A 10,042-nucleotide genomic window follows, 5' to 3' on the forward strand; every position below is an offset into this window, starting at 1 on the left:
AGATTACGTCCTTCTCTTTCCACCCAGTCTACGTCCATTCTTGTCCACAGTCTCGTTACCTCCCGTATTGACTACTGCAATTCTCTCTTGCATGGTCTCCCCCATAAATCCCTCCATAAGCTTCAACTGGTTCAGAACTCTGCTGCTTATCACCTGAACCCCCTCCTTCCAGCACATCACCCCTGTTCTTCAGGAACTTCACTGGCTCCCACTAAAATTCCGGATAATATACAAATTTCTTCTGCTCACCTTCAAGACCATTCATAACCTTGCACCTCCTTACCTTTCTGACCTGTTAAGCACTATCTCTTCTGCCCACTTACTTCGATCTTCTTCTATCCAGCTCGCTGTGCCCTCTTTCCACCTCACCACCATGGGAAGCAGAGCTTTTAGCTGCTCTGCTCCCAGGCTGTGGAACTCTTTACCCCCGGATATATGAAACATTGGTTCTCTCCTCCAGTTTAAATCTCAACTCAAAACTGTTCAAATGTGCATATTCACTGTGAACCCACTATTTGTTCATTTTATCTTGTGTCTTGAAAGGCACTTTATAAATAAAATTTATTATTATTATTATTATTAATAAATAATAATAAGCTGTTCTTAATTCTTTACTCGTTTGGTTTCTGTTTGTGAGAATTAAGCCACATAAAGAGTTAATTAGAAAGCTTTAAATGTGCTGAGGTGTTTTTGATCTGGAGATCAAAAATGCTAAGCTAAGATAACCAATCGCTAGCTGCAACAGGCTCATAGACGGGACTATATGCAGATGGCCTTACAGCTTCTACAGGAAGCAAGTGGATAAGTAGCAGCCAGGGACTGCTTATCAAATTTACTTGATTAACTAAGTGGGTGTGTGTTAGCTTAATGCTACAATCTTCTTAGGAGTAGATTTCCTAGCAAATTCACCACAAGGTCAGATAATGCAATACTCCGAGATGATACGCAAAAACAAAGTGCTCTCATCTCAGACTCTACAGGCCTCAGTTAGCATGTTAAATGTTAACTGAGGCCTGTTAACATGTTAAGTCTAAGACAGTAAAATAAGAAAAATACTGAGCATACATGGCCTGTTTGGAAGGGTTTCCAACCTTTTCTCTCTAAAAAGAAGATGGGAACACAGCTTAGGTTTGCATTTTTGCATATGAACAAAAGGAAAAATGTCCTTTGAACAGACAAGGTGAAACTGGAGCAGCACATTAGTAGAAACATCTAGTACAAGCTGTCAAGCACAGTGGAGGAGGGGTGATGGTTTGGGCTTGTTTTGCAGCCACAGGACCTAGCCCTCTGTATACCAAAGATTCAAATGTGAGGCCGTCCATCCAACAGCTAAAGCTAGGTTGTATGGTCATGCAACAGGACATTGATCCCAAACACAGCAACAAATCTACACCAGAATGACTGAAAAAGAAAGAAGTGTTGAAGCACCTGATTGAAATGCTGTGGATAATGAAATGCCCACAAACCTCAATGAACTGAAACAACTTTATTAAAAAAGTGAGCCAAAATTCCTCCACATCGTTAGATGTGGTTCTACAGGATTGTAAATAATAGGGTGTATTTAGTTTCTAGCGTGACTGAATGCAGTCCTGTGAAAACTTTCTGTATCACATAGATCTGACTAAAACTCTGAGGCATAAATAAAGTTAAAAAATTCCTAACATTTATTCAGATAGGTATGTGCCTCAGTCTGTCATTCTACTGACTTTGATTAGCCACAATAAGGTAGTTGTATACTACAAAAAAAAGAAAAAGGGTAATTAAGGCAAATTACAAGATTAATTGTGGCACTGATGGGTAAAAAAGCAGAAGCACCTCATTTAAAAACAGTGAAATAGAGATGTCTGATTCTATATTTAAGCGAATGTATTAAAAAAAAGTGGGCCTATCTGGCTGAATATTTAATTTAGCGGTGACCTACTTCTTGCTCAAAACAGCCTTGGCTGAGTGGGAAAAACACAATCAAGAACCACTTCCTCGCTGCAGCTCAGTGAATCGCATAACCATGTGAATTGTAATGGAAACAGCTTTTTTAAATGCACATAACTGATGATGATCATTTTTTTCCTTCAGTCACTTACTGATTCATCTTTGCACAGGCATGTGGGAGGTTTGTCACAGAAACCGTTTTACCTCAGATATCAGGAATGACTCTAACTGGTGTTTTCCCCAAAGTCTTTCAGTACCAAAAATAAATCAGGGACTTATTAGAAGTGTGATTTTTCACAAGCAAACATTCACTTCCGCTGATGCTGTTGTGTAATTTATTTTCACCTCTGTTTACTGGCCTACTCCTAGTAGCTATGTTCTATGTATGTGTGACTTTCTTGATAAAAGAGTTTAAATAAAGTTTCATGCGTCAGGTTTGAATAACTAGATTGTATCAGAAGCCCTCCTCCCATTTGTCTCCCTGCTGCTGTGGTATGTTTGCACGTCATGTTTTTGTAGCGGCAGAAAAAGGAGGAAGAAAGCTCAGACGGGTCACTTGAAGCCACAACCTCCGCTGACATCACATCGTGTCATATCATGCCCCAGTGAAGACGCACACAGTTCAGGTAAAACAAGTTTAATGACATTCTATTTGTCATCCTCACTCCACCTTGTTTTATGGACTTCCTCTTGCTTTCCTGTGTTTGTTTTTACCTGGCGCTTTCTGCAGATGGTTTAACTGAGCCCACTTCTGCCTGTGACTTCTACAGAGCGGGCCATGGATTTCAATCAGCCTTTTTCAGTCCTCAATGAGAAGCTGAGACCTCGAGTCACCACCAGCGAGCAACTCTACTCCTCTCTGACCAGGTTGGAGGGCAGACAGCTGGGCTCGCTCAGGAACAAATATACTTATTACCGAGCAACGGTTTTGCCAAGAGAACCTGAACCAAATGCCACAACAAAGACAGAAGATCCAGAAGAGTCTGTAGACGAGACAGAGCAAGATTACTCTAAAGGAAACACTGCCAGTCTGCTGGCTGGTAAAAACACATGCCTCATTAACGAATTGAATTTGAACGATATCGGCGAAGATGAGCTGGGTGACGACGAAAGCACCTCACAGTCTGACGAGAAAGACAGCATGGGTGAGGTGGCCTCAGAGGAAGCAAGGGACTCTGAAGGGTCAGGATCCAATGAAAATACAAACTCTTTCCAGAGGGACTACCTGGATGGGACCCTACCAGACCTGCTAAACAGTGGCAAGCCGCTCAGCAGACGCAGAACACTGGGACACTACTCAGACACGGTAAGGCCAAGATAGTCTTTTTAATATTCACATGTGTAAAAACCACAAATATTTTAAAGCACCAGCGCTTGAGCTGAGATCTGTTTGAAGAGGATTGTCAAACATGAAACCTGTAAAACAGGGAGGAGGCTGACTGAACTGTTGCTTAGCAGTGTATCAAAAGGTACAAACACACAAAGGGCACAGAGTCCTGCCATGCAAACATAATGAAGTAGAATAAAAACACGTTTGGTGCTCTGCTGTCAGAATGCAGTAAACCTCAGTTTCCAGTGACAATGAATGATTTTGGACACATGTTAACAGCGCTTATTAGTCCTATCTCTGATATCTGTGTGTATGCATATTTCCACGATTGCAATCATGTGTGAAGATGTGAACGTTATCAAACAGTTTAGTGTTGGATGACCTCTCAACTAGTATGACTGGATTTTTTATCTGTTGTTTCACTCGGGAATGTAGATTAGCAGTTTCTGTTCAGATTGTGTAAAAAATGTCATGAATAGGAGTTTTTGGGTGCGGGCTTTGATTTACTTTCACAGCAAGACAAACAAAAAACTTTCTGATGGGATATTAAATTATGGTGTTTGTAGCTTAAAGAAGTACGGCGAGAAGTGGAGCTGTCCCGCAGACGAAGTATCAAGCTGAAGGCCCAGGTGGACAAACTGCAGGAAAGCAGAGAAGGACAGGGCTGGAGTCAACACAAAGATCGGGTACAGTTTACCACAACACAGTACCATGGTATACATCCGCAGAGCTCTGGAGGTTTAAAAAAATTAATTCCTTTCCGTTGATTTTTATTCCAGGTCACAGAGGAAGTTTTGTCTATTCTGAGGCTGCTGCACCCGCTGACAGAGCCAGAGTCCAGCCAGATCGAGCCGTCCGATGGGGAAAACCGCCTGGACGCCGCTCTGGCCCAGCTGCAGAACGTGGCCCGCAAACTGGCAATCAGCCACACCAAACAGGTAAGAGTAAATAAAGCTCGTCAGCACTTCTATTTCTCTGACGTCTTTGTTTGAGCTGGTTTCAGTGGACACGTTACTCAGACGAGTGTTTTTATGCTTACTAGCAGAAGGTCAAAGGTGACAAATGATTGAAATGGAAATTTTAGTTTCAGTGAGCAAAATAATTATTTGATCCCTTGCTGAATTTGTTAGTCAAATCAATTTATAACGTTTATGTAATGTGTGTTTTTGGGATGCTTCTCTGTCTCTCACCATTAAAATGAAATTACTATAAAAATTAGTGATTGCTCATTTCTTTGTACGTGAGCAAACTAAAAAATTCAGCAAGATATCAAATATTTATTTGCCCCATTGTATAACCTTAAACATTAGTGATTATATAGTCTTTAGACCACTGGGCACTCCTGGTATTAACGTGACTTCAAAGAGGCATTAATACATTTTTGTAGTGCTTTTGTTAGTTTTTGGCTAACAATGGGCCTTTTGGGGAGTCAGTAAGCAGGAAATTATAGAGTAAAGGCCATGAATCTTTGTTACATCATTTGTAGAAATCAATACATATTTTTTCATTGTTTGGGAAACAAAATTGTGTATTATACTTAAGAAAATGGGCCACAGTAAATAAAAAAAAAAAAATCCTAACACGAGTAATTTTTCTTTGACTCTGGCTAACACCACAAAAATCTTCTAAGCATTAGCCCCGAGGCTTGTACACAGATACTAATGCTCACGTTGAGGGCATCTCTGTCTCCTCCTGATGAAACATCGTCATTGTTTGCCTCAAAAAAACCACATCATTAATTCCTCCACCCATGTGCTAAGCTCAGGTATGCAGTCGAACAAGTTTACAAGTAACACCATCAGCAAGTCTTTCTGGAGTTTGCTTTATGAGATGTTTACAGAAACTTTCAAGGTGTGAAACTAAGGTAGAGGCCAGATTTCAGCTGATAAGAGAGACTAAAGTTAGTGAGATTAAATGTGGAAAATGTTAGGTAATGGAAAGAAAGATAACGCTGCCATGTTTGCCTGTTTGTCCATCCAGGAGTCCAAACCTGGAGGAAAGGTGGCAGAAGACAGTGCAATTCTCCAGCAGGCGCTGCGGGACAGAGATGAGGCCATAGAAAAGTGAGCACATACACAGTCACACTCCTCTAAAGAGCAAAATAATTGAAATGTAAGAGGGGGGAAAAAAGAGGGAAGCTGACTGTACTGCATCTATTTTTGTGGAGTGTGTCATTCTTTCTGTTCCTCTGTGCAGGAAAAAGGCGATGGAGGCCGAGCTGCTGCGGAGTAAGACAGAGATGATGACGCTGAACAACCACCTGCTGGAAGCTGCACAGAAACGTCTGGAACTGTCACTGGAGCTCGAGGCCTGGAAGGTAAACCTGAGATGAGTTTAATGTTTAACAGAGACAACACATGGGTGTGCTTCTCTGGGCAAACACTCAACTGAGATCTATAATCTGAGCACACTGGGCTTTACTGAGGAAAAGAGAGCTGGTGGGAAGGGGTAAACATAAGACACTCAAAGGAGTGGGGGAAAGTAGGACACACGCACGCACACATACTTTCGCAACCTGGTTTCGTGTTCAGCCAATAAAAACACACAACAGACTGCAATTAAAATTCTCTTGTATTAAATTCAGCACGCCATCACGTGCAGGCGTTAATGCCAGCTGCTGTTCTGGCACTGTTTTGGCTTCTGGCCCACATCTTCATCTTCCGAGCACCTGACTGCTGCAGCGTTAAACTGAAACTACACAGCATGCTCTTTAATGTTGAGAGCAGCAGCATCTGTTTCAGGTGTACCTGAAACCTCAAGTCATTTCACTTAAACTGCATGAAAGATGGAAGACTTATGTTTGCATAGTGTAGAAGAAAAAGTGTGGTTTTAATGCATCACACATCTGTGAGTAATTGAAACAGAACATCGAAACCTTACTGTCACTGTCAGTGTTCATTTCCGATGCATCAGGATAGGATGTGAATCTCATTTATGTGTGTTTCTGGCTTTTTGTAAAATATCAAAAGCCTGTCCATTCATTATATCTTAGATTACTTTGTGTTTAGACCTTCATTAGCCCCATTGTCCTAGAATTTCTTAATTCTTTGCTTTTATTTGTGTAGTTTTAGTGATCCTTTTATCTATATGTCTTTATGCAGTCTGCTAAGTCACACAGTGGGACTCCATTGTTTATTTTGGGTTAATCTTAAAGACCATACAGAAAATGTTTCATGTTACAACCTTTTTACAAGATAAAGATGAACGTGGAATCAACACTGGTATAAAATCACTGTCATCCCTTAAAGCCTTTACACACTGAACAAGCTGTTAAAAACAACAACACACACACCGAACACGTTGCGATTTTGTGACAAATTCGTCCTCAAAAGATGCACTTTGAAAAAACAGAGGTCAACATTAGGCAATGTGGAGCTGGTCTTGATGTTTCTAAACAAGAAAAGGAAGAGCTGTGGTGCTGAAACTGGATCGCGGCTGCTTTCGTACATATTTCAGGATGTCGGTGTGGCAGTTTGAGCTTTGTTGGCAGAGTTGGGATCAAATAATTTCAGGGAGATCATTTGCTTGGAGCAGTCTAGCTGTGTGTCTGAGGTAAAATATTCGATATAATCTATATTCCTTATTGGTGCGCGCTTTGAGGTGCACTCGTAGCCAAATCCAATGGTCTGATTGGTCAGATCTGTTTCATCCCCGTGGGAAAAACAATTGGAAAATTTAAGTTTATGACAAAAATAAATAAATGCCACAAAACTGCCGGTGTGAATGGCTGCTTTAAGAGAAGTGTCCAAAAAATATTTTTAACACACAAATTTTGCACATTCGCTGTTTAAGGAGAGATTATTGGGAAGAACTCAACATGATGTTTGGTGATTAGACTTTGATGACCCCTCATAACAGAGTATAGTGGTATCTGTGTTTAAAAAAAAATAAAATAAAGTTTGAATGATAGAATGACACGAACAGCTCGGAGAAAGATAAATGATTGGACTAGAGCGATGATGTCAGCATTGAGTTTTACAGCGTGGGAAAGAGGAAGTACTGTAAAGCGTAGACTTGTAGCCAAAAACCCAGGAAAGCAGGCAGACGAGTGATTATAGACCTGTCTTATTGAACTTACGCATCACAGTAGAAGACATTTCTGCTGAATGTTGTCCCTCAAGTGACTCGTGACTTAACTTGTTACACCTGAAATCCTACTTGGAGTCGCCCTTGAAGCTCTGAGGGGTTTCTGTCATAGTTCAGGCCTGCTTATGGAACAAAATGACTGGGTTTGCATCAGAAGTTAGTGAGGGCGGTCTCTGCTTATGCAGCCACCCTTAAAAAACCCCCAAAATATTCAAATGGTCCTCAAATCACATCTTTGATTATACATATATATATACGTGTGTGTGTGTGTGTGTGTGTGTGTGTGTGTGTGTGTGTGTGTGTGTGTGTGTGTGTGTGTGTGTGTGTGTGTGTGTGTGTGTGTGTGTGTGTGTGTTGTGTAGTGTAGTGTAGTGTAGTGTAGTGTAGTGTATTGGGGCGATCGTGGCTCAAGAGTTAGGAGTTCGCCTTGTAATCGGAAGGTTGCTGGTTCGAGCCCCGGCTTGGACAGTCTCAGTCGTTGTGTCAAGACACTTCACCCCTTGCCTACTGGTGGGCAAGACACTTCACCCCTTGCCTACTGGTGGTGGTCAGAGGGCCCGGTGGCGCCAGTGTTCGGCAGCCTCGCCTCTGTCAGTGCGCCCCAGGGTGGCTGTTGCTACAATTCACATCACCAGTGTGTGAATGGGTGGATGACTGGATATGTAAAGCGCTTTGGGGTCCTTAGGGACCAGTAAAGCGCTATATAAATACAGGCCATTTACCATTTATATATATGTGTGTGTGTGTATATATATATATATATATATATATATGGAGATGTAAAAACTCATCATGATGAGTATTAGGGGCATCATCAAATTTCCATTAAACTCCAAGTAGATAGTTTGTACCTGCGGGACAAATTCCAGTGTTATTGAGTTCCTGACCAGATATGCCATCTTTGGTTTGGTCGTCTTTGGACTCAACGCTAATATAATATTCAGATTGGTCTAATAGTCATTACGGATAAGGTAAGGTCAAGGAGCAACCATCACTAAAGCTGATGGTTGCTCAGAACAGGACTTCCTTGGAGGAATCTAAAAAGCAATAACAGCAACTCTGGGGGTGATCCAGGGGTGGATAAAGGACAAATTTAATGTAGGTATGTTTTTTGCTTTATTAGACAGATTCACAGTACGCATGCATTATGTGTGAGCACTTATTAGTGGGGTAATTGTGATATAAAAACATGAAAAGCCCTGAATCTGTCTCTATGGCCTTCCCTTAATACATTTCTGTACAGCCTCTTATTCAGTCAGTATACATGCATCGCTCTGAAAGCAGCTGCAGAAAAGGCATGTGTAACACAGATGTCACACTCTAATGTTATAAAACTGGGTCAATCAGCATATTTTCTCACTTTTTTCCTACCTTTGCTTAGAGACCAGTCTGTAGATGTGCTTGAATGATTCTAAAATGACCACAGCTGTGAATGTCAGAGTGAATGGTTAACTGCCTCTATGTGTTAGCACTGTGTCACACTGGCGACTTGTCCAGTGTCTACTTTGCCTGCCACTCTTATAACAGCTGGGATAGGCTCCAGTCTCTCCATGATCCTTATATGGGTACGCAGAAGAAAATGGATGGATGTGCTGTAAAGATGTGCTGACATTGTTTTTTCCTTGACTTACCTCAGGAGGACTTTCAGCTGATCCTCCAACAGCAGGTGAAGAGTCAGCAGCAGGCAGAGCAGAACCAGAAGAAGCCCTCTCGCATGGGCCTCCTGAGGAGGACGAACAGAGCACCCATGCAGCGGCCGACCAACTTCCCTGTGGCTGGAGCCGCCACCCCCGCAAACAGCTCAAACCAAAATCCCACCTCCAAGTCTGCAGCATCTGCTGCTCCGGCTCCCAAAACGCCCCCTACCATTGGCAGAAGTAGCAACTGGAGGGACAAGCTCAGGATGGGCAAGAGCAGTCGTCAAGGAGACCAGGATTTAGCGAGAGGAAGGGAAGAAGACGATGGCTTTCAGGTCGTATCGCTCGACTGAAGTAGTGATGACTTCGAATGACTTCAAACACTTGTTCTGCTGCAAAACTCTGACGTGTAGCTCTTTAGAGTTCCTCCACAGTGAAAAACACGCTGCTTCTCGTTGCCGTTTGAGCCTCACTGCGCCGTTTGAAACTAAAAGACTGTTTTCACATTGATCTCCTTCTCTGCTCTTACTTACAGTCTTAGTTGTTTGGACAGGACGATGTGACAGCTTGTCAGGAAGGCAGCCATGCAGCCATAAACAGCTGAAACAAGTGTGATGCAAAAACGCTCCAGAGAACTGGGTCTGGATTGAATAAAGGGACATCTCTGTTACACTTCTGCAAAGAACAATAATACACATTCTATTGCATATTGCAAATTCTGTTTTAAGGAGTTTTTATAAAGTCACTGAACTTATTCTGTGCAAGAACCATCATGTATTTTTTTTAAATATCTCAACATAACTGGAGGAGATGTTTCAATATTCTTGGGAAACATATTTTGGATCTTGAATCTAGTGCAATTTATGTATGAAACATAATATGAAGACATGTACTTATTAAATACTGTTAATCTTATTCAGTTTTACAAATGCTGTTGTTGTAAATTAATTAAAATCATATTCAGTTCTTATGCTGTATAAAAAGCACTCTTGGTGTCCAGCTTCAGTTTATTTTTAGTCCCTTTAAATAATAAACTTTATATGTGGGTTTTGCTTCAAGG

At 41.5% G+C, this 10,042-nt stretch overlaps 1 protein-coding gene across 1 annotated transcript; it reads left to right on the top strand.

Moving 5' to 3' along the window:
• The first annotated feature begins 2,547 nt into the window (after positions 1–2,547).
• On the top strand, positions 2,548–9,335 carry bicdl2l (bicaudal-D-related protein 2-like). Its single transcript, XM_063484672.1, has 7 exons — positions 2,548–2,555; positions 2,700–3,235; positions 3,826–3,945; positions 4,039–4,203; positions 5,243–5,322; positions 5,456–5,576; positions 8,982–9,335. Exons 2-7 carry the CDS (start codon positions 2,708–2,710, stop codon positions 9,333–9,335), a joined length of 1,368 nt encoding a protein of 455 aa, XP_063340742.1. The 5' UTR covers positions 2,548–2,555; positions 2,700–2,707.
• The last annotated feature ends 707 nt before the right edge of the window (positions 9,336–10,042 follow it).

Source organism: Pelmatolapia mariae, linkage group LG10_11 (assembly GCF_036321145.2).
Source record: "Pelmatolapia mariae isolate MD_Pm_ZW linkage group LG10_11, Pm_UMD_F_2, whole genome shotgun sequence".
Lineage (NCBI taxonomy): Eukaryota > Metazoa > Chordata > Actinopteri > Cichliformes > Cichlidae > Pelmatolapia > Pelmatolapia mariae.